Source organism: Simochromis diagramma, unplaced genomic scaffold, assembly GCF_900408965.1.
Source record: "Simochromis diagramma unplaced genomic scaffold, fSimDia1.1 OVJJ01000361.1, whole genome shotgun sequence".
NCBI lineage: Eukaryota > Metazoa > Chordata > Actinopteri > Cichliformes > Cichlidae > Simochromis > Simochromis diagramma.
In genome coordinates this window covers 4386876-4405111 of record NW_024386860.1, presented here as the reverse complement: position 1 = coordinate 4405111, position 18236 = coordinate 4386876, and the positions used below count along the sequence as shown (strand labels likewise).

Sequence of the window (18236 nt, the reverse complement as noted above, 5' to 3'; positions counted from 1 at the left end):
ACACACACACACATATATATATATATATTTATATATATATAATACTCTCGTCATAACAAAACAAGACATGGGAATATACAGGCTGCACACATCAAAGCTCTTACCGTTTGTACTGTACGGCCGTGCAGAGTGTTTCCTGAGCAGATCAGAAATTAAAGAGGGATGCTCAGTCGGGTTGTTGTCCTCACACCGCGCTCTATCTCTCCGTGCGGTCCGCCTTCTTCCCCTCTCTGGATGCTCCCCGCTCTTTGTGCCTGCGGTGCTGTGTGTGTGTTTGTGTTTATCCTCCTCCTCTTTCCTCGGTGTGTAATACTATAGATTCGGCTTGTGTTTTTACAAAAAAAAAATAAATAAATAAAAAAAATCCACAAAAAATCCCGGTGTTCCCGGTCTTCGGGTGTGGAAGTGACGGAGAAGAAGTCCTGGCGGCAGGTGAGCTCGAACACCACCGCTTTCTGCACTTAGTCCCAACCTCTCAGGGTTTACAAATCCAGAGTTATCACTTTCACCACTCTCAAGTCCTGTTATATTATAACAAAGTGATAATGGACAAAGCAGCTTCTAAAATTTGGCTAGCTTAAAACTGTTGAAACTTGATCGGTCACTCGTAACGGGATCTTTCAGCCTTGTCGTTATTGTTCTAACCGTTAATGGGGAGCTGCTCTTACTATTTTCTGTTTCTTGTAGCGACCGGCCCGTCCGACGGTTCTATGGCTTTTAACGTCCTAAAGCTACCGGTGTCTCTCTACTCTCTGTCTCCCCCTCCCCCTCCTATCTCCAAAGCGGTTGCTAGCGCGTGACGTCAGCCGCGGGGACCGTCAATAACAGTCCTCTCGTACACACACGAAAAATAAAAATATAAATCCAGATTAAACGTCTCGGTGATCTTTTCAAGCTTTACTCAATAACTTGTGGATGTGTGTTCAGTATTTAAAACAAAAAGATTTTTTTAGCATTTTTAGCGACGTGTTATCTTAGCGGCTAGTTCCGGGTGACCGCTTTAAAGACGATGCCTAGCCAACTCTGTGCGCGGAGCCGCCTATTGTTCTCGCCGCGAGCCCTGGCCTTGGTGCTGAAACGATGCTTCTTGACGTGAAGCCGAAGCGCGCCGCCGTCGTCGAGCACGCAGTCACGACTACTACAGCTGTTCACGCCCGAGCCCGAAATTCACGCTCACACCCACACAGAGTGAAATGTGTGACAGAGGGAAGAGAGATAGCTCGAGGTTGGAGTTGGCCTACTTTACAGCCTGTATTTTGGAAAACCGGCAGACACTGGGCTATTTAACTGTGATATCCCCCAAAACCCCAAACTTCCAGAGTTATCGATAACAGCACGCTCCTTTTTCACATCTTTGAATTGAAAGCCAATGTGCATGCCCGGACCCTTTAAAGGAGAGAGAGACTGAGGGAACAGAGTCATAAGGTTCATGGTAATTTACTCCCAAAGGTCACCATCTGCCTGTCTTGCATCGTGCCCTCTGTGAGCCACATTCATCCAACATATATACCCCGCCCACGCAGGCTTGCATGAAAACCCCGGTGTAAAGGGCTGTAGCCCTCTGGAACTCATAGGTCTTCCTTGCAAAAAGAAAAAGAATGAGAAGAAGAGAGTACATCCTGATTTTGCCTCTGTTCCTTCATAGTTGAGCTAAAGCATTATGAATGCTCTTCCTTGCACTTGTTTGAAAACTGCTCCAAACTGTTCCAGTACCACTGGATTGGAAAATCTTTAGCTATGTTGGAGGACACAGAGAACACTTCCCCCCTAAGTTAGTGGGAACTGGGGGCATGGTCAATCTGAGGGAGTTTACATTCCACAATTTAAAACATACAATCACCAGCCAGTTTGTTAGGTGCGCCCGTTCCACTGTTGGTTAACACAAATATTTAATCAGCATCTACATGGCAGCGACTAAATACCTTTTTTGGCATGTAGTGAACATTTTAGTTAGCCAAATTGAAATGGCTACTACAGAAGAGCACAGTGGATGCTCTTGTCAGTGAAGAACAGGAAACTGAGGCTACAATTCACATGGAAAACTTGACAAGAGGAGACTAGGAAAATGTTGCCTTCTCTGATCAGTCTTGGTTTCTGTTGTGACATTTGGATGACAAGGTGAGAATTTGACATAAACAACATAAAAGCATGGATTCATCATGCCAGTTCAGACTACTGGTGGTGGTGTAATGGCATGGAGAATATTTTCATGGCACATTTTAGGTACTTTGGTACCAACTGAGCATCGTTTAAATGCCACAGCCTGCCTGCTGTTGTGTCCATCCCTTAATTACCACAATGTAGCCACCTTCTGATTTATGCTTCCAGCAAGATAACACGCCATGTCACAAAACTCAGATCATCTCAAACCGGTTTTTTGAACATGACAGTTAGTTTCACTAAAATTTCCTCCACAGTCACCGATCTCAATCCAATAGAGTATCTTTAAGATGAGGTAGAATGGGAGATTCACATTATGGAGGTGCGGCCAACAAATCTGCAGCGCGTATGATGCGACCATGTAAATATGGACCAAATTGTTTCCACTGCCTGGTTGAATCTATGTATTGAAGAACTGAGGCAGTGCTGAAGTCAAAATGGGGTCCGAGCCCACTAATAAAATCCTCACTGACTGTATTTGACCGACTTGGCTATTATAGTGTCCATGGGAGGTAAAAGTATACATTTACATCACAGATTTCTATGTGAAATTATCACTTCTCCACCAAAAAGTTCTGAAATTATTAGAAGTTACTCGGGCTGACATTTCTAAAATTGCTGATACGGACTCAGGAAACTACACCGGCTTAAGCGATATTTAAGTTTAATGAAGGTCCTATAGCTTTTTAGCATCCACTCTCTTCTTTCCTGGTTTGATTTTGCCTTATTGATAGTCCTACTCATTACACAAGCTCGTCCATTCCTAGATTTTCATCTCAGACAGCAGCTGACCTTGGCAGGGTTTCCTTAAAGACTGAGGATTGTGCACTACACTTCCTATCTGAAACATCACATTACACACGCACACACTCACTCAAGATTTTATAAAGAGTATAATAAATAATTATGTAAGTAATAATCTTTGCATGTTTCCAGGATTTTTCTGCCTTGTAATACTAATTGTACTACAGCACATATATGATTAGAGTGTCATTTGTGTTATGTTGGTCAGATGTTTATTATTATTATCGTCATTACACAAGAATTAGAATTTAAGACTCATCTAGGGTGAAAAGTGAAATAAAACACTTGTGTTCATTCAATATTTCGACCACAGCATACATTTTTTTAAAAACCTCTTTATTTCTTTATCCAGATGACTCACTGTGGAAGACAGCTAGGCCTAACTAAGTTGTGTAAGAGACTCAACAGCGCCACTGTTTGGACAAAAGTGGCAAATTCACCCTTGTTCAGTGGACCAAAAAGTAACACACACGCCTTGATTTCTCTGTAATTTCCGTTTTATTTAAAATGAAGCTTCAAGATAATAACTCCTCCACGCTGTTTCCTGTTTTTGCATCATAAAGTTGTCTGTATACTGAAAATAACAATCTGATAATCTCTTGTGGTAACAAAAAATTGCTACAGCTCCTCAAAACAGCAAATAAATTACATGTTCTTTAGATAATAGATAAATTACTATCCTTTTTATGTTTATATATAAAATCTAATTTCTACTACAAGGGATAAGAGACAAGAATGACACATCCAAAGCCACATATGCAAAACTCACAACCTCACACCCACACACACACACACACACACACACACACACACACACACACACACACACACACACACACACACACACATCGCACACGAACATCCGCAATTTAAGAGCAAAAACATTGATTCTTTCTTCAAATGCAACATAAAATACTTATGTGACAGTTAGATGTGAATAAATGGATTCTATAACAACACTTCTGATAACTCTACTCAGTTATAAACATAAGCACCGACTATCTTCAGAGAAATTATAGACATTAAAACATATCTCACAAATATACAGACTCCCCACCTTTGACTGGGTGTGAGTATATGTCAGGGTGGGAGGTGAAAAAGAAAATGGGAGCAAATTAAAAACAATCAAGGCCAGAGAAAGAGCATTAAACAGTACACACACACATATACAGAGGTTGCCACTTCGATATGCATTATTTATGTTTCAGGTCAAAGCAGGATCATTGCATATGATCCAATCATATCTAGAAGCCTACATGTAAGAAAGCAACTTTTTCAGTCCTCTTAAGGTTTCCTATTATGACTTCACCTGATTTCACTAGACAGATTCAACATTCCCCCCCAAAAAGGTAATGACATAAAGACATTTCTAATAGCTTAATCATAACAATTGCAAAATCAATCATTTAGTAATTATTAATGGTTAAAGGCCACCTTCTGTATTGTCTATTAAATATATATGATCACTCGCTTTTGTTCAGCAAGATTATGCAGAAACTATGAAGCTGACTTTATGATATTGTTAAGAACTTGTCAAATTTTGGGGAGAATTTAGGTCACTTTATTTATAACTGTTAAAAATAAAGAAATCAGTTGACAGAGGATGCACACTCTGAATGTCCTTCTGGTTTGTACTGAAAGGAAATGTCATGAAAAGTACAAAACCAGCAATGACTGACCAAAGAAAGCAGCAAATGCTAAAATGGATGCTAATATTATACATAGCTAACAAATAATTAAAAAAAAGATTAATTCAGTCAAAACCCTGAGGCTTCAGAATGGTCTAAACATTGACTTAAGGCAGTTTTTTTACTCTCTGCTCTGTATGAGGTCATTGGAAGGAGATATCCTTAATATGTTCATTGTAGGCGCACAGCAGGTGAAGTCCCACCCACCTGCTGTTCATGCTTGTGTTTGCAAGCGGCAACCAATCAGAAGAAAGTTGGCTTAAAGGGAGGGTGGAGCGAAACCAGCGGGCTGAAGCTGGTCCTTTAGGACTGTCAGCGTCCTACTGTCAACACTACTCTTGCTTAAGTAATGCCCTGCTGTTTATATTTTAGTGGCAAGTTAAGGTTTACATGATATCTTGAGTATGCCTAATGCATAGTTGGGAAGTGAGACTAACAATGTGATATGATACGCTTGGTTCTTGGTCAAGAAGACAATTCTACAGCAACAGCTGTCCTGTCAGTTTGTTCTTTGACATATATTTATAAAATTTAAAAAAACAAACAAAGAAACAAAAAAAACCCATTTGCAATTACAAATCTTTATAGCTAAGTTTGAATTTAAACAAAAATTTCTTTGTGGGCAACCTTTGTTGTGACTGTCCCATGTCAGCTGACCTCCTTGTTCAGGAACAGTCTCATCTCTGTCTTCCCACCCTGTTATATTTGGTCACTAACTCTTATGCCCACCCCAATCCTTTGGTTCATCTGTCCAAATACTGAGAGGACACTTGAGGAAATATTTTTGGCAAAGAGAAAAAAATAGATAAAATATGTAAATAAAATCCTTCTAGTCTGGGAGGGTTTTTTCCACTGTAGCTCAGTGGGGCACTTGATAACAGATCTATTCCAGTAGATCTTAGCACACATAGTAATCATTCGTTTAGCACGTAATTAGTGGTATGCATGTCTGCTTGAAGATCCCGTAGATTAGGAGGAATCTTTAAATTGTTAAATTTGCTGCTGAAACACAGCTGTGTCCTCCTTTCTTTACAACCTGTAAGTCACAGAAATGAGTCTCCGAGAGTGAAAATAAGGACAATGAAATTCAATTAAACTGTGTGTGGGAAATCAGCAAACTGTTAAAGCTAACACACATAGTATATTGAAGCAAACTCAGAGGAAGGTGCAGGTTTAAGCGACTGGTACTGATAAGAGGAACTTTCACAGTGTTTTATGTTAAGATTTAGGACAAAAAAGCTAAATGTCATCCAAACGCCTTCACGTGTCTACTCTGGGCTGCTCATTTCTACAGACTTGTCATTTCTGGGGTGATTAGCCCTTTTGACCTAATCCTCCACTACTTGCGCACAGGGGCTGTCTGCCATTGGCCGGTCAGTGTCTCTTGGCACGCTGAGCACTCTGAACACAGGAGGCACAGCAGACTTTCTTGTAGTAGGTGTAGACGCAGAGTCTGGCTTGCACCACCAACTCACACTGTTGACGTACGTCTCTGCAGTTTTCATCTGTGAGCAGACAGAAAGACAGAGAGGTTGGCAGGGAGATCAAAACACACTTGATCACAGTTTTGTTGACACACGCACCGACCTGAGACTTGTGGGCTGCAGGGTATTGTGTTGCAGATTTGTTCCTGGACTGGTTTGGTGCTGGAGTCACATTCATGGCTGTGCTTCTTCTCTGGTGTTAGACATCGAACTTCCCTCATCTGTAAGCCCTTTCCACAAGACTTTGAGCACTGAGAACAAAAACGCAGGCAGGCCAACAGTATAAATATAATTTCCACAAATCTCTGATTTTTAAAAAATTTCTCTTCGTTGTCCTTTCATCTCTCACCGCGCTCCACTCTGTGGTGAACCACTGTGCCTGACATGCTCCCATCTTGCACTGCTGGACTGATGCAGGCTTGTCCAGCTTAGCGCACTCAGCGTCTGGAACAACAGTAAAATCGTTCCCCATCTTCTGGACACAAATGATGTCTCGTCGCTGAGTTCCATCCCCGCATGGGACGTTACACTGGAAAAAAGACCACAAATCAGTGACATACCCAACCCTAGTCAAGAATAAAGCAGCTATAGGACACAAAACACCCAAACTGTTGTGAGACCCAAACTCACAACACAAAATAAGTCTTTAGACACCACTCTCCTACCTGTGTCCAGGGGCTGCTATACCACATAGCTACTGGCACACAGGGGCCTCCGTTACATGCCTTCATCTCTGCTGGTTTGTCCCCAACACAGTCTCCTCCTTCTCCACCCTCTCTGACTCCTCCTCTGGTCAGACACACCACTTCTCTCTTTTGCACCCCAGGGCCACACTGCGCTGAACACTGAGCACACAAAGTCAGGGAACATGTTGAGGACCGATGCTAAATGCATGTTTTATTCTTTTGTTGCTGTGAGTACATAAGTAAAATTCATTTATATAGCACCTTTTAAGATAAGAATCTAATACAAGGTGCTTTACAAGGATATTAAAAATACTGCCTGTCTAAATAGATGTGTTTTCAACTGTTTGTTTTTTTTTAAAGCTGAAAAGTTTTTGAAAGCTGAAATGCGTGTGCATTACTTACAGTCTTTAACCAGTCTGTAAAGTACCAGTTGGTCACACAGGGACCCATGTTGCACTCCTCACTTCCCTGTGGACGGGCCCTGGAGCTGCACTCCTTCTCGTTCACCACGTCACCTTGATCGCTGACACAGCGCACACTCCTTGTTCTCTTCCCTACTCCGCAGTCCACCGAGCACTGAGGCAGAAACAGGACAAACATGAGAATATGCAGACAAACCACGAAACGAATCTTCTTTTTCTTCCCAATTATAACTTTTTATAGCTTTTTTGTAGTATTAATTATAGCTTTTTGAAATGAATGATAGTGTCTTGTTGAGACACTATACTATACAAGTGTCCCGCTTGCTGACAATGTGAGAGGGTCTGTTGTTTCCAGACAAGAACAGAGGCTGTTGCTAGCTGCATACATGTGTTGTGGACCCACCTGGCTCCAGTTAGAGCTGACCTCCCAGTGGGAGCAGAGGCGGAGCTGGCAGGGCTGTGTCAGCACTGGCTGGGTGAGGTCGGCGCAGCGCTGGGGGTGAACCATGGTGGAGCGATCGCCAAAGCTCTGCCTGCACTGAAGCTGCCTCTGCTGGACACCCAGGCCGCAGGATACACTGCACTCCGACCACGAGCTAGCCTCCCAGCTGTGACAGAGGAGACAGGATCCACTTAAAAACATTTACAAGTCATTCAAGCAAAGAGACTTTTGTAAGCAGTTAGTTTCCATTCATAATTATGTTATACAGTTTGTGGAATTATCTTTAATTCTTCACAGTAATTCTTAAGCATGGCACAAAATACAGCCAGCCCAAACAAATTGACTGCCATATAGCTACTACTACTTTTTGTATGCAAAAATATACATAAAATGTCTCTATGTTCAAGTAAAATAAAAAATCTATGCTTTCAAGCCAAGATAAATGAATGTAATTTTAAAAATAAGCTGTTAAATAAGATTCAATGTATAAAAAATGCAATATAAAAATTCATTTTCTATATAACCTGTATATGAATAAGTTAATGTATAGGTTGCTCACAATGGAGGGCAGGGGTGTGTGTTACAAGGCTCCTCCTCAGGAACAGGTTTGGCTGCAGAGTCACACTTGCTCTCTGAGACCTCCTCGTCTGTATCACGGCTCACACATACGATGAGTCTATTCTGAGTACCTTAAGAGAGAGAAAGAGATGGACAGATTCTTGTACTTGCTTCCAACAACCAGAGGAGGGAGACACCACCTCATCCAAAGTAATTAAGCAGATGAGAGAATTTTTGGGGTGTAACACGTATGAAGTCCCACAATCACAAGTCTTACCTTTGCCACAGGATGCAGAACACTCGGTGAGGCCACCTCTCTTCCACACAAATGGCGGCAGGGTGTCCAGTGGCAGGTCGGTGCGAGGGGGGATCCGAGCATTCCTATTGGGCGCAGATCCTCGTGGGCGTGACCGCTCAGGTGTCCACTGGTTCGAAGTTGGGAGCGAAAACACAGAGGAGGAAGACGAGGAGGAGGAAGAGTAAGAATGGACTGAATTGGGAGGAGGAGCAGGAACAGGGTCTTCAACTGAGACGGTGAGAGGACCTGTGAGAGAATGCCAACAAAGATGGACATTAAAGCTCAAATATAAAGGAGAACATGACTGGGAAACACACAAGAGGAGTTATTAAGAGCGGGGAAAGTCGAAAAACATGTTGAAATGATGGAAATAAGAGGAAAACATTAATGATGTCATGACGAGGTCAGCATCTCATGACAGCCAACATATGGATCAGATAGCCTCCCATCTAGGTCATCTACGCACACAAATACACACAAACACACTCGTGAAATAATCCCTCCCATTTGGCCCACAACCACACCCATCATAAACCATAAAGACGTCAGTCATTCTCCCAGAATCTGCATTACAGTGATGTTTCCTTTAGTAACTTGGAAAGAATGAGTCTGGAGAGCTCCACATTGACACGGTTCAGCTATGTGCTGCACATGACTGCTGGGAAAGCTGCCATCTAGGCTACTGTACACAGCATAGAGAAAATATGGTTGTCAAACAGAAGAGAGGAGGTCAGAAAGCTGGGGTGTCATAGACTTACTGCGAAGGGGTGCCCTCGCTGGCTCTCGCTCCCTTGGTCTCTCCCTGGGTGCCTCTCTGGGCGTCTCCCGCTCTCTCTCCATTAGCCTCTCGGTCTCTCCCTCTTTTTTCTCAACCGGAATGTAATACTCATAGTCAATGCCTGGGTTGTCCTTGTGGAAGATTATCTAAAGAGCCAAACGGAGCCAAAGAAGAGGGTGAAAAAAAATGCATGAAAATCGCATTATTGATTCCCACAGAGAAATGTTCTTGTTACAGGTCAGAGGTCAGAATGAACTGGCAGGAGCTTGATATCATGCTCAAGAACCCACCCCCTACATAATCCTACAGTCTTATATATGAGATATAATCTAGTCAAGGTCATTTAGACTTAATCAGCAGGGGTCTCATTTCAAAAACATTTTGATCTGCTATACTTTGCAACTGATCCTGAGGGCCTTCAGTCACTGCTTTAGTTTGGCGGCGTCACATCTGCTTGCAGAGTGAAATTCATCTGGAAGTGCTAAGAGTCAAAATATGCTTTTTTTTAAAAAAACAAACAAAAACAAAACAAACTCTGACACCTAATTCCTAGAAGGATGATTTAGAGATTAACTGAAAAGTTCAGATTTAAATATATAGCTGCTGTATCACCATTAATACACCCACGTCATTTAAGCTTTTGGTGTTTTATCTGTGTTAAACAAACAAGATCTAAATGTCTGAGTTTTAGGGGTGCGAGACATTTGATTTGGCTGCTTTTGAAAAGAGTCAGAGCTGTTTCCCCTAGCTTTCAGTCTCCGTGCTAGAGTATGCTTTGCTGTCTAGTTGCTCAGTTGGCTCTAGTTGGCTTTTCCTTAACCCCCTCATTCAAGAGCACAGGATTCATTTCCAAAATACTAAATTACCACCTGGGTCCTAAAGTCAAACAGCTGGCCTTGTGATGGAAAATCGAGTGCTGTCAGAGGCATTTCTGGGATTTTTTTTACAATGAGGTGGCAGGAAATATGAAGTTAAAAATGTAAGGTAAGTTTTCATGCTCATGTGCAGGGCCTTAATAAAGATGTGTTACATGGAAAGGGAGCTCTCTGTGACTGTAAAACATTTAATATTGAATAGCTATTTAACAAATGGTGAAACAAACATTTAGACCTATTACTTAGGTAAGTATTGCTTATTTAAATATAAGTATTATACAAAATTAAATGTATCGTATTATTGGATTACAATTACTGGATTATAATCAGTCATGCACTTACCTTAATTTTGGAAAAGCAGATGACTTTAATGACTTTATTAATTCTGTGTAACGTTATCTATAATAATATAGCACAATATAGAAAACATGGAGTGGTTTCAGTGCCACTCCATGCCCTCCCTTCGGACAGGTCCCTCAGTGCCTTACTGCCTAAGACACCACTGACTATTTTTTCCTAATATTGGAAGGTGTATTTAAAACAGGGATACAACCCGTGACTTAAAAAAAAAAGAGGACATTTGGGGCCTTTCTCCCCCTCTACTTGGAGTGCCCTTGTGAGTGAAGGAGAAAAAAAAGTTCCTGGAGTGAGGCATTTTAGTTTGTGGTCTGTGTGTTAACTCAAATCTACAGGGTGTGCCAAAAAGTTGATTTATTTATATATTTATTTTGCAACACTGGCAAGGATCTAGAGGGAACACATATTCTTAATCCACCTAACAAGCATGCAATGAGCTACACGGCATCACAGTGCCGCTGCCATGGTGACAGCGTTTTAATCTTTTTATATCTTACTTTTTGTATCCCGCTAAACCTTAAAAATGCTGGTGATTCTTGGGGAGATCAAACCAGAGCTATTTTCTTTACCTCCTCTGATCCTGATGTTACTGGATGTGAAGCTACACATGACTCCTGATCTTTAATAAGATTTTAGCCCGAGGTTAGCGCTGTTATTATTAAGCCTTGGATAGTTTCAGGTGGCTCAGGATAAGCTTTAGTATATCCTTCTTTATCCTGCCATAATACTAAAATAATTCCATCTCCTTGGAGGATCTTGACACAGAGCAGAAGAACACAGCTTCGGGCACAAAACAGTGACATGGAGATATATTAGAGAAATATTCTGTACGTATACATGTTTCTCTGAGTAAATCTTAATTTTGTAGTGCTGGTCCATGTGTGCTTACAGAACTTACATATAGCTGTAGCTGTGTCTTTGTGGGTCCTGGTGCCCAGAGGGACTCGCCCTTTGCTTCCTCCCCCTCTGCCTGTGCTCTAGGCCTGGTGTAGGTGAAGGTAGTGCCCCCTGCTTGATACTCCCCTGGGGGGTCCACAGCCCAACGTCCGTTCACCACGGAAGCTCCTGTTCCACTCCTCATGGCTGGAAAAAGGGAGGAGGGAGTGGGAATGTCAGAAGAACTGGGGTGAATTTTTCTTTTCTTATTAGGACCTTGTTTAGTCTGGTGAATTCTTAGAAAATCCCCCCATATGCTCAAACACATTCCCAAAAAAGACAAACACAGACCCTGGAGTGCTGTGTGGTGAACAAACAGGAGGCTGACGAGAAACACACGCACACACAGAAATCTACACACTTGACTGATTCTTTATGAGCTCTAACAATGCTAGCTTAGAGTCTGTGAGGCCACAAAAATCTCAGTTCTCAGTCAAAGCCAGCACACACACGATCACGGGCCAAATCTCATTCCCAAATCTGCACTATCCTCGCCAGTATTTCACTTTTACTGGAGCTGTAGACCAGCATTATTCAAGAAACCCTAAACCGAATGTGTGCGTGTGCAACTCAGCTTACCCAGGTAGTTAGGGCTCGCTCGTCTCTCGGTGATGTTGATGAATGTGGCTCCGGGTGGGATGTCCAGGATCTTGTGGTAACCAAGAGGAACCGTGGTATTGTGGAAGCTTCCCGTCACCTTTCGACAGGATGTTTCCCGCCCACCACACACTCCACATTTGTCAATCACAGAGCCGGAGCCCAGCACCCCGTCACAGCCCTCCGTCTGACAGGAGAAGGAGTTGAAAAGATGTGAGTGATGGGTCGGACAATGAAGGAAATGTGGCTGGGAAACAATTGAGATGTTAGAGAAGGGGTGGGGATGGAGAAAAACGGGTCCAATCTTGTTGACATTTCGCATCCATTGCCAGTGTTTATTTCAACGTTGCTTATTTAAATTGGTAACTGATGCTCGCTAGATTCCTGCCAGGAGCAGAAGGGTGGAACGAGGGTAAAATCAGAGAGTGAGAGTGCAAATGAGAGAAAGAGGAAAAGATGCAAAGAAAAGAGGCCCCGAGAAGGGCCGTAAAAAGAGCCTGACTCTGAATGCCAGTTTAAATCAGCTTCCAGACGTGAGACTGAGACAGCCAGATTCTGGGCTTTGTCAACCTCTTCGAGACAGGAGACACTTGGACTCAGACACGTGAAACAAGGAATCTCGCACACACACATTTGAAACCACTCACCAGACATTGTCCTTCCACACACACATCATTGGTGCTAACATTGAAGCAGGGCGTCCCATCTCTGACACGCTCTGACTGACGGACGTAGAAACGATAGCCAGCGGGTCTGCAGGTCAGCTCGCACTGCTTGTCTGCCCCAACTGTAACACAGAAACACAGGGCAGCAGGGTCACTAGACAGCATGTATGTTTTTCTTAACTCTGTGTGTGTGTGTGTGTGTGTGTGTGTGTGTGTGCAGAGTTTTTTTCTCTCTCTGACAACCACGGAGAAGAAACAGCTGGAAGGATGAACGTCTTTCCATGTGGTCAGGAAACTAAGGCCAGACCATGTAACCCCTGAGAGGGAGAGTGATCAGCTATTTCCCCGCTGTTCATGGCTGCACCTTCCCAGCGGATACATACGCAGAAAAGAGGTGTAATCTTAAGCTTGAAAAAGGCAAGATTTATGAGTGCGACCCAAAGGATGCACGCAGCAGGGCGAAGTGTGCGTGGAAACACAGAGTCGAAGAACTGAAGAAAAAGGGCACCGCTTCAAGGTAAAAGAGAAAATGAAAGTCATTCAGTGCAGAGAGGATAGGGAAGATAAATAGTGTGGAGAATACAGAAAACTACACAGGGCAGAGTGATAAAAGGAAAATGTGAAGAAAATAAGGAGCTTTTTTTGACGAAAAAGAACTAATATATTTGAGGGCATGGCATGAGCACAACATCAGCAGACCGTCTTCAGTCCTCCATTCGTGCCTAAACATGATGCTTTTTCAGACTGCAGGGTGTGTAAGTAACCTGTATTTTATGAAAGACTCAGAGTTACTGTAATTCAGCATGTAAAACACCAAGGAATAAAACAGTCTTGAAGCATAACAACTCCCTCCCACAACCAAACTCCAGACAAAGTAGTTGCTGGTTTCCTCAAATGTATGATGTAGCCTACAACTTCTCATCATAGTCCTAGGAGAAAGAGTATGGGTCTGTTTCCCAAAAGGTTAAGATCTTCATTTAAAATGAAGAGCAAGACACAGAGGAAGGGCTGGTGATTGGGTCCACTGTTTGGCAGTTTATTTAAGAAGAAGCTGTAGGGGTATGTGAATGTACAGGCCTGTGATCATGTTTGTTTGAAACAGGGCTAATGACATGAGCTCACTCCATGAGAAGAAGAGGTAGCTGAAGAGAGGAGGGAGGGGCTCGGGGTTAAAGGGGAAAATTCTCGTCTTCTGAAACTGTAAAAACCATTAAATTCTGTACATATATGAACACCGTGCCACTTTGCCTGGAGCAGTCAAAACAGCATACAGATAATTAATTTTCTTCTTAAAAGAATTTTCAAAAGCCTGCGTTAATCTTATGATGCAACCAAATGTTGTTTGTGATAATACAGCAGTGCTGCGAAATGGTTACACTGTTGCAGAATGGAAAAATTTCCACTCCAAGTCATGACATCAGCAGAAAGTAAACCGAGCTTTCCATCACCTTCGAAGTCATGAGGTTCATAGGAGATAACGGAGAACAAAGGGTAAAGGTCAAATACCAACGCCCTGCTTTCACCTTGTGAGGATTCAAAGAGTGTCGTATGACACACATTCAAACGAAATCCATATGCTTTCAGGGTCCTCAAATCTCTCAGAGTACCACATTGCTCAGCCAGGTGTCACACAAGCAGGAAACTAAACTATCTTGTGCCGGGATCAAAGCAGCTGTGACACCGTACACCAGATCACTCAAAAGTGACTTAAAAAGCATTAAACTGAAAAAGAATGTGTGACAAATGTGTGATAACTGGGGTTGAGGGAACGGCCACGTGGCCCTCTTACCTCTACCATCGTTTACTCAGTCCCGATGACCCAGAGAGCAGCTATCTTTAAACTCAACCTTTAATGTCAGCTGCACACCTGTACAGTTTCATGACTGCATCTGGCACGACTGCAAGGCCGTCGAGTTCAGAAAGGACAAACACCTGCCGAAGTACTCAAAACCTTCGTGGTAGTTCCTGTTAAAGGAACCGAGGCTCCGGGATCACATTTTGCAATGATCACTGCACAGACTGAGAGAAACATGGGGTGAAAATCATATCATAGATGAGAAGTCGTTAAAAATGTTAATAAATAACCTCCACTTGGAAGATAAGGGCAAGTTAAAGTAGACTGTTAAAATGTCATTTCAAGCTTGGGCTGACGTACAGATCGAGATCTGTGGTTTTTATGTTTCCACAAAGGGAACACATATTTCCAGCGTTAAGGAGTGAATTTCCTCTCGCTAAGTGGGTGGAAGTGGTGAGGAGGGCATTAAAGCAAAAGAGTTGATCTAGACTTGATGTTTTAACAGTTTTATACAGACACAAGGCAGGAGATTGCGCATAAGTTTTCTTATAAATACACTGTGATACTGTAGCAGCAGTCCTTCAACACAGGTAAACATGGAGTTCGAGGAATTTAAACAATTTTTCAAGGGACTAAAGATGAAGAGACTAAACAGCAACAGATTTAGCGATGAAGGGACACAGCAGAGTTTTCAGAGAAACTGTATTAATTCTCAGTGAAAACAGGACAAAATAAAACACTTTATCATGTACAAAAATATGTCATCGTGTCCCGAGATGGATCCCTGTTGGAAATCGAGAGAGGGGCAGGCCTAAGACCACATGATGGAGGACATCATGTGGTCTTAGGCAGAGTTGGAGGAGATGCTCCAAGTGGGGAAAACTTATTGCAGACATATGTCGCATTGAGGACAATGTGATCTAGACTAGATGAATGGAAACTATCTAATGCCAATGGGAAAAAAGCTTATTTATAACCGGCCACTAACAAATATTCAAACCAGCACATTTGAAAAATAGATGAATAGTATAATATAGTTCTTATATATTATATATATAAGAAGTATACTACTGTATATTATATACTTTTCATTCCTGGAACTAATTTCTTAAGGCTAGCCTTTAATTGTCTTGCTGTAATTGTAATTTATTCTGATTTCAATATATCAGTAAAGTTTGCTGTTGACATAAGGTGGTAGAAAAAAATCAAAATGCATCAAACTGTGCAAAACCGTCCTTTTTTCAGCCTCGGTGTGCCCCCTTGTTTACCATCTGATGACTGCAGAGAGATATGAGAAGATATATGGTACATATTTAGAAAGAATGAGAGACAGAGAGAAAGAGATGGAAAAAGAGAGGCAGCGTTCCCACCCTCTCTCCCTCCACCCTCATTCTCTCCATCTGTCTGTCATAGTTATCTTTGAGAGATTAGACTGGAGACAGTGACAGAAAAGAGAGGGGGAGCTAAAAGCAGGATACGTGTCGCCACAAATGCTCTCTCTGCCTTCCTCATCACCTCCCTCATTCTCCGTCTCCTTAAGCCACGCTCGAGCGCGTCTCAGCTCCAAACTGTCTTCTTTAAATTTAGCCTTTATCTTCCATTTGTTTCTTCCTACTCGTCTTTGCCTCTCTGTTTTCTCTGCTCTCTCATTCTCTTCCACTGTCGCTCTAACTCTCGCTCCCTGTCTGAGCTTAGTGTTCAGACAGTGGAATATATGGTGCCTAAATATACTTCCCCGCTATCGCTTCATCTAAACAAACTCCAACGGGGAGAGAGAAAGAGAGAGGCAGTGGGACAGGAAGAGAGGAGGCTGGGTGTGCACAGAGGGGATGAGGCCTGAAAAAAGGAAATATTCAAGTAAAACAACACCTGCACGTGCAGCGCTTACAAATCTATAGAATCGCTGCTAACCAGAGCCAAGCGTGTAGCAGGAAATTAGTCAGGGCCCATCGCTTGCGTGGCTTATAACCACGGTGGCAGCTTTACTGTTTAAACGTACACTTCTAAACCCGAGGCCGCGCCACTCCGAAGAACAAACATAACAGAGCTCGTCACCTTGGAGGCGAAAACGTTCACAAGCTGACTGCACCGCGTAACATAAATACTGACTGGAAATGTATGCAGTGCTACAGAGCTTTAAACAGATGAGAGCAGCTGGAGAAAAATGACATGCAGCAGTCAGTGTTCAAACACACTCAAGCACTCCATCGCAGCCTCCAGCGTGTTGATAGGAAGCCAGATATGAAAATCTGGGTTGTGGCCAATGGGACCGGACTGAAGTAAACAATGTGATAGAGTTTACTTAGCGGAGTGGGAAAGGATCATCTCCGGTGCTGATCGAGTGTGACGTCACCTGGCTACAGCATCTGCCCCCCACAGCACAGCAGCATAGTGCAGCCAAAGCGTGGACTTTGGTGAGTGTTTTTGACTATTTTCCCATAAACTCCCCCCTACCAGAGGTTGCCCTTTTGTCCCCCCCCCCCCCCCCCCCCTTATCCAGCCCTCTCCTCTTCTCAGCAGACCTCAAGGACACATCAGTTTAAAACAACCCAAAGTGAAGCAGAGGGCAAGGACGCACAGCAGCTCAATTCAGGATGCAGCGATATCTCTCTCCCCCCCCCCCCTCCCCCCCCAATCCCGTTTCACAAACGCACAGAAACCTGGTAGTGGGTAAAAGGAAAGCTCCCGTGTGTTTATGCAGACAGTTTGACTCCAGCTGATACCCCGCCGATGACTTCTGGTGCAAACACACAGAATTAATCTGTAGATCCGCCTCAAACTTCCCCAAGTCTGACTGAAATCTTAAACAGCCTTCATGGCTGACATGTTGTATTCCCCTGGGAAACACAAGGCATTCAGCTGAAACACACCGGCCTCTGACCTTTCCCTCAGGTAATGGGAAAAAATGATCTGAAGCCATCTATGGGCTTATTTTTTCTGGCTGCAAGTACAAGTAAGTATGCAAGTATGAGTGTTACAAATAACAGACAAAAACTCATAATTATCTTTTTAAACTATGCTCAGACAGTACGCTTTACTGTGTTACTTTTTCATTTCACACCGATTTAGGGTTTTTCCAACACTGCAATAGGTTCACTGATAGAGGATTTTTATCCATGCCCACCCGCTCCTGTCTGCGGGCCTTTCAAGAGGTTTATTGTTTCAAGAGAAAGTCAGAGCAAAAGCACTAAATTCATACTTTCTCAACAAAGTATACATTTATCAACATGCCAAGTGATGGGATCTGCACACCTTCCATGCATCCCATTGGTAAATGTCATACCTGCCATGCTATTTAATTATTTTAGCCTGCCTACAGTTACGCTATATGGCCAAAAGCACTGGGCTGCCTACAAATTACACCTACAGGAGCTATTGAGGCATGGAAACCCATATAATTTCTGTGCTGATGTTAATGCCAGAGGAGGTTTGGAGCGCTGGAGTTACTGAGTCAGAGCGCTGGTGACTTTTACACGCTCTACGCCTCAGCACTTTACGTGGTTTGCCCCTCTGCTGTGGTTTCTAAATGCTTTCGCTCTTCAATAATACCACTTACAGCTGATTATGGAATATCTGGGAGGGAAGAAATTTCACAAACTGGCTTGTGGTGAGGGTGGCATCCTATTACAATATCACACTCGCATCAAGTGAGCTCTTAAGAAACAACCCGTTTGTTCACAGATGTTTGTAA

General features: G+C 42.8%; 2 protein-coding genes across 4 annotated transcripts in view; both read right to left on the bottom strand.

The window, feature by feature from the left end:
* celf3b (cugbp, Elav-like family member 3b) overlaps positions 1-1006 on the bottom strand; it is a 32479-nt gene extending 31473 nt beyond the window's left edge. For 2 of the 3 annotated variants that reach the window (XR_005695575.1, XM_040029858.1), the window contains exon 1: positions 105-1005. The gene's annotated coding sequence lies outside the window, so the exon portion shown is untranslated. Of the gene's footprint in view, positions 1-104 lie in introns of all 3 variants that reach the window. The other variant, XR_005695576.1, reaches the window with a different exon arrangement.
* A 2437-nt stretch (positions 1007-3443) lies between these two features.
* Positions 3444-18236, bottom strand: part of adamtsl4 (ADAMTS-like 4) — a 36627-nt gene continuing 21834 nt past the window's right edge. The window contains exons 6-17 of the mRNA XM_040029846.1: positions 12733-12872; positions 12068-12272; positions 11451-11635; positions 9301-9466; positions 8522-8788; positions 8246-8375; positions 7648-7852; positions 7225-7398; positions 6802-6981; positions 6486-6665; positions 6240-6387; positions 3444-6157 (exon numbers count right to left, since the gene is read on the bottom strand). Of these exons, the coding sequence (XP_039885780.1) occupies positions 6027-6157; positions 6240-6387; positions 6486-6665; positions 6802-6981; positions 7225-7398; positions 7648-7852; positions 8246-8375; positions 8522-8788; positions 9301-9466; positions 11451-11635; positions 12068-12272; positions 12733-12872 (2111 nt within the window). The 3' untranslated portion in view covers positions 3444-6026. The remainder of the gene's footprint in view (positions 6158-6239; positions 6388-6485; positions 6666-6801; positions 6982-7224; positions 7399-7647; positions 7853-8245; positions 8376-8521; positions 8789-9300; positions 9467-11450; positions 11636-12067; positions 12273-12732; positions 12873-18236) is intronic.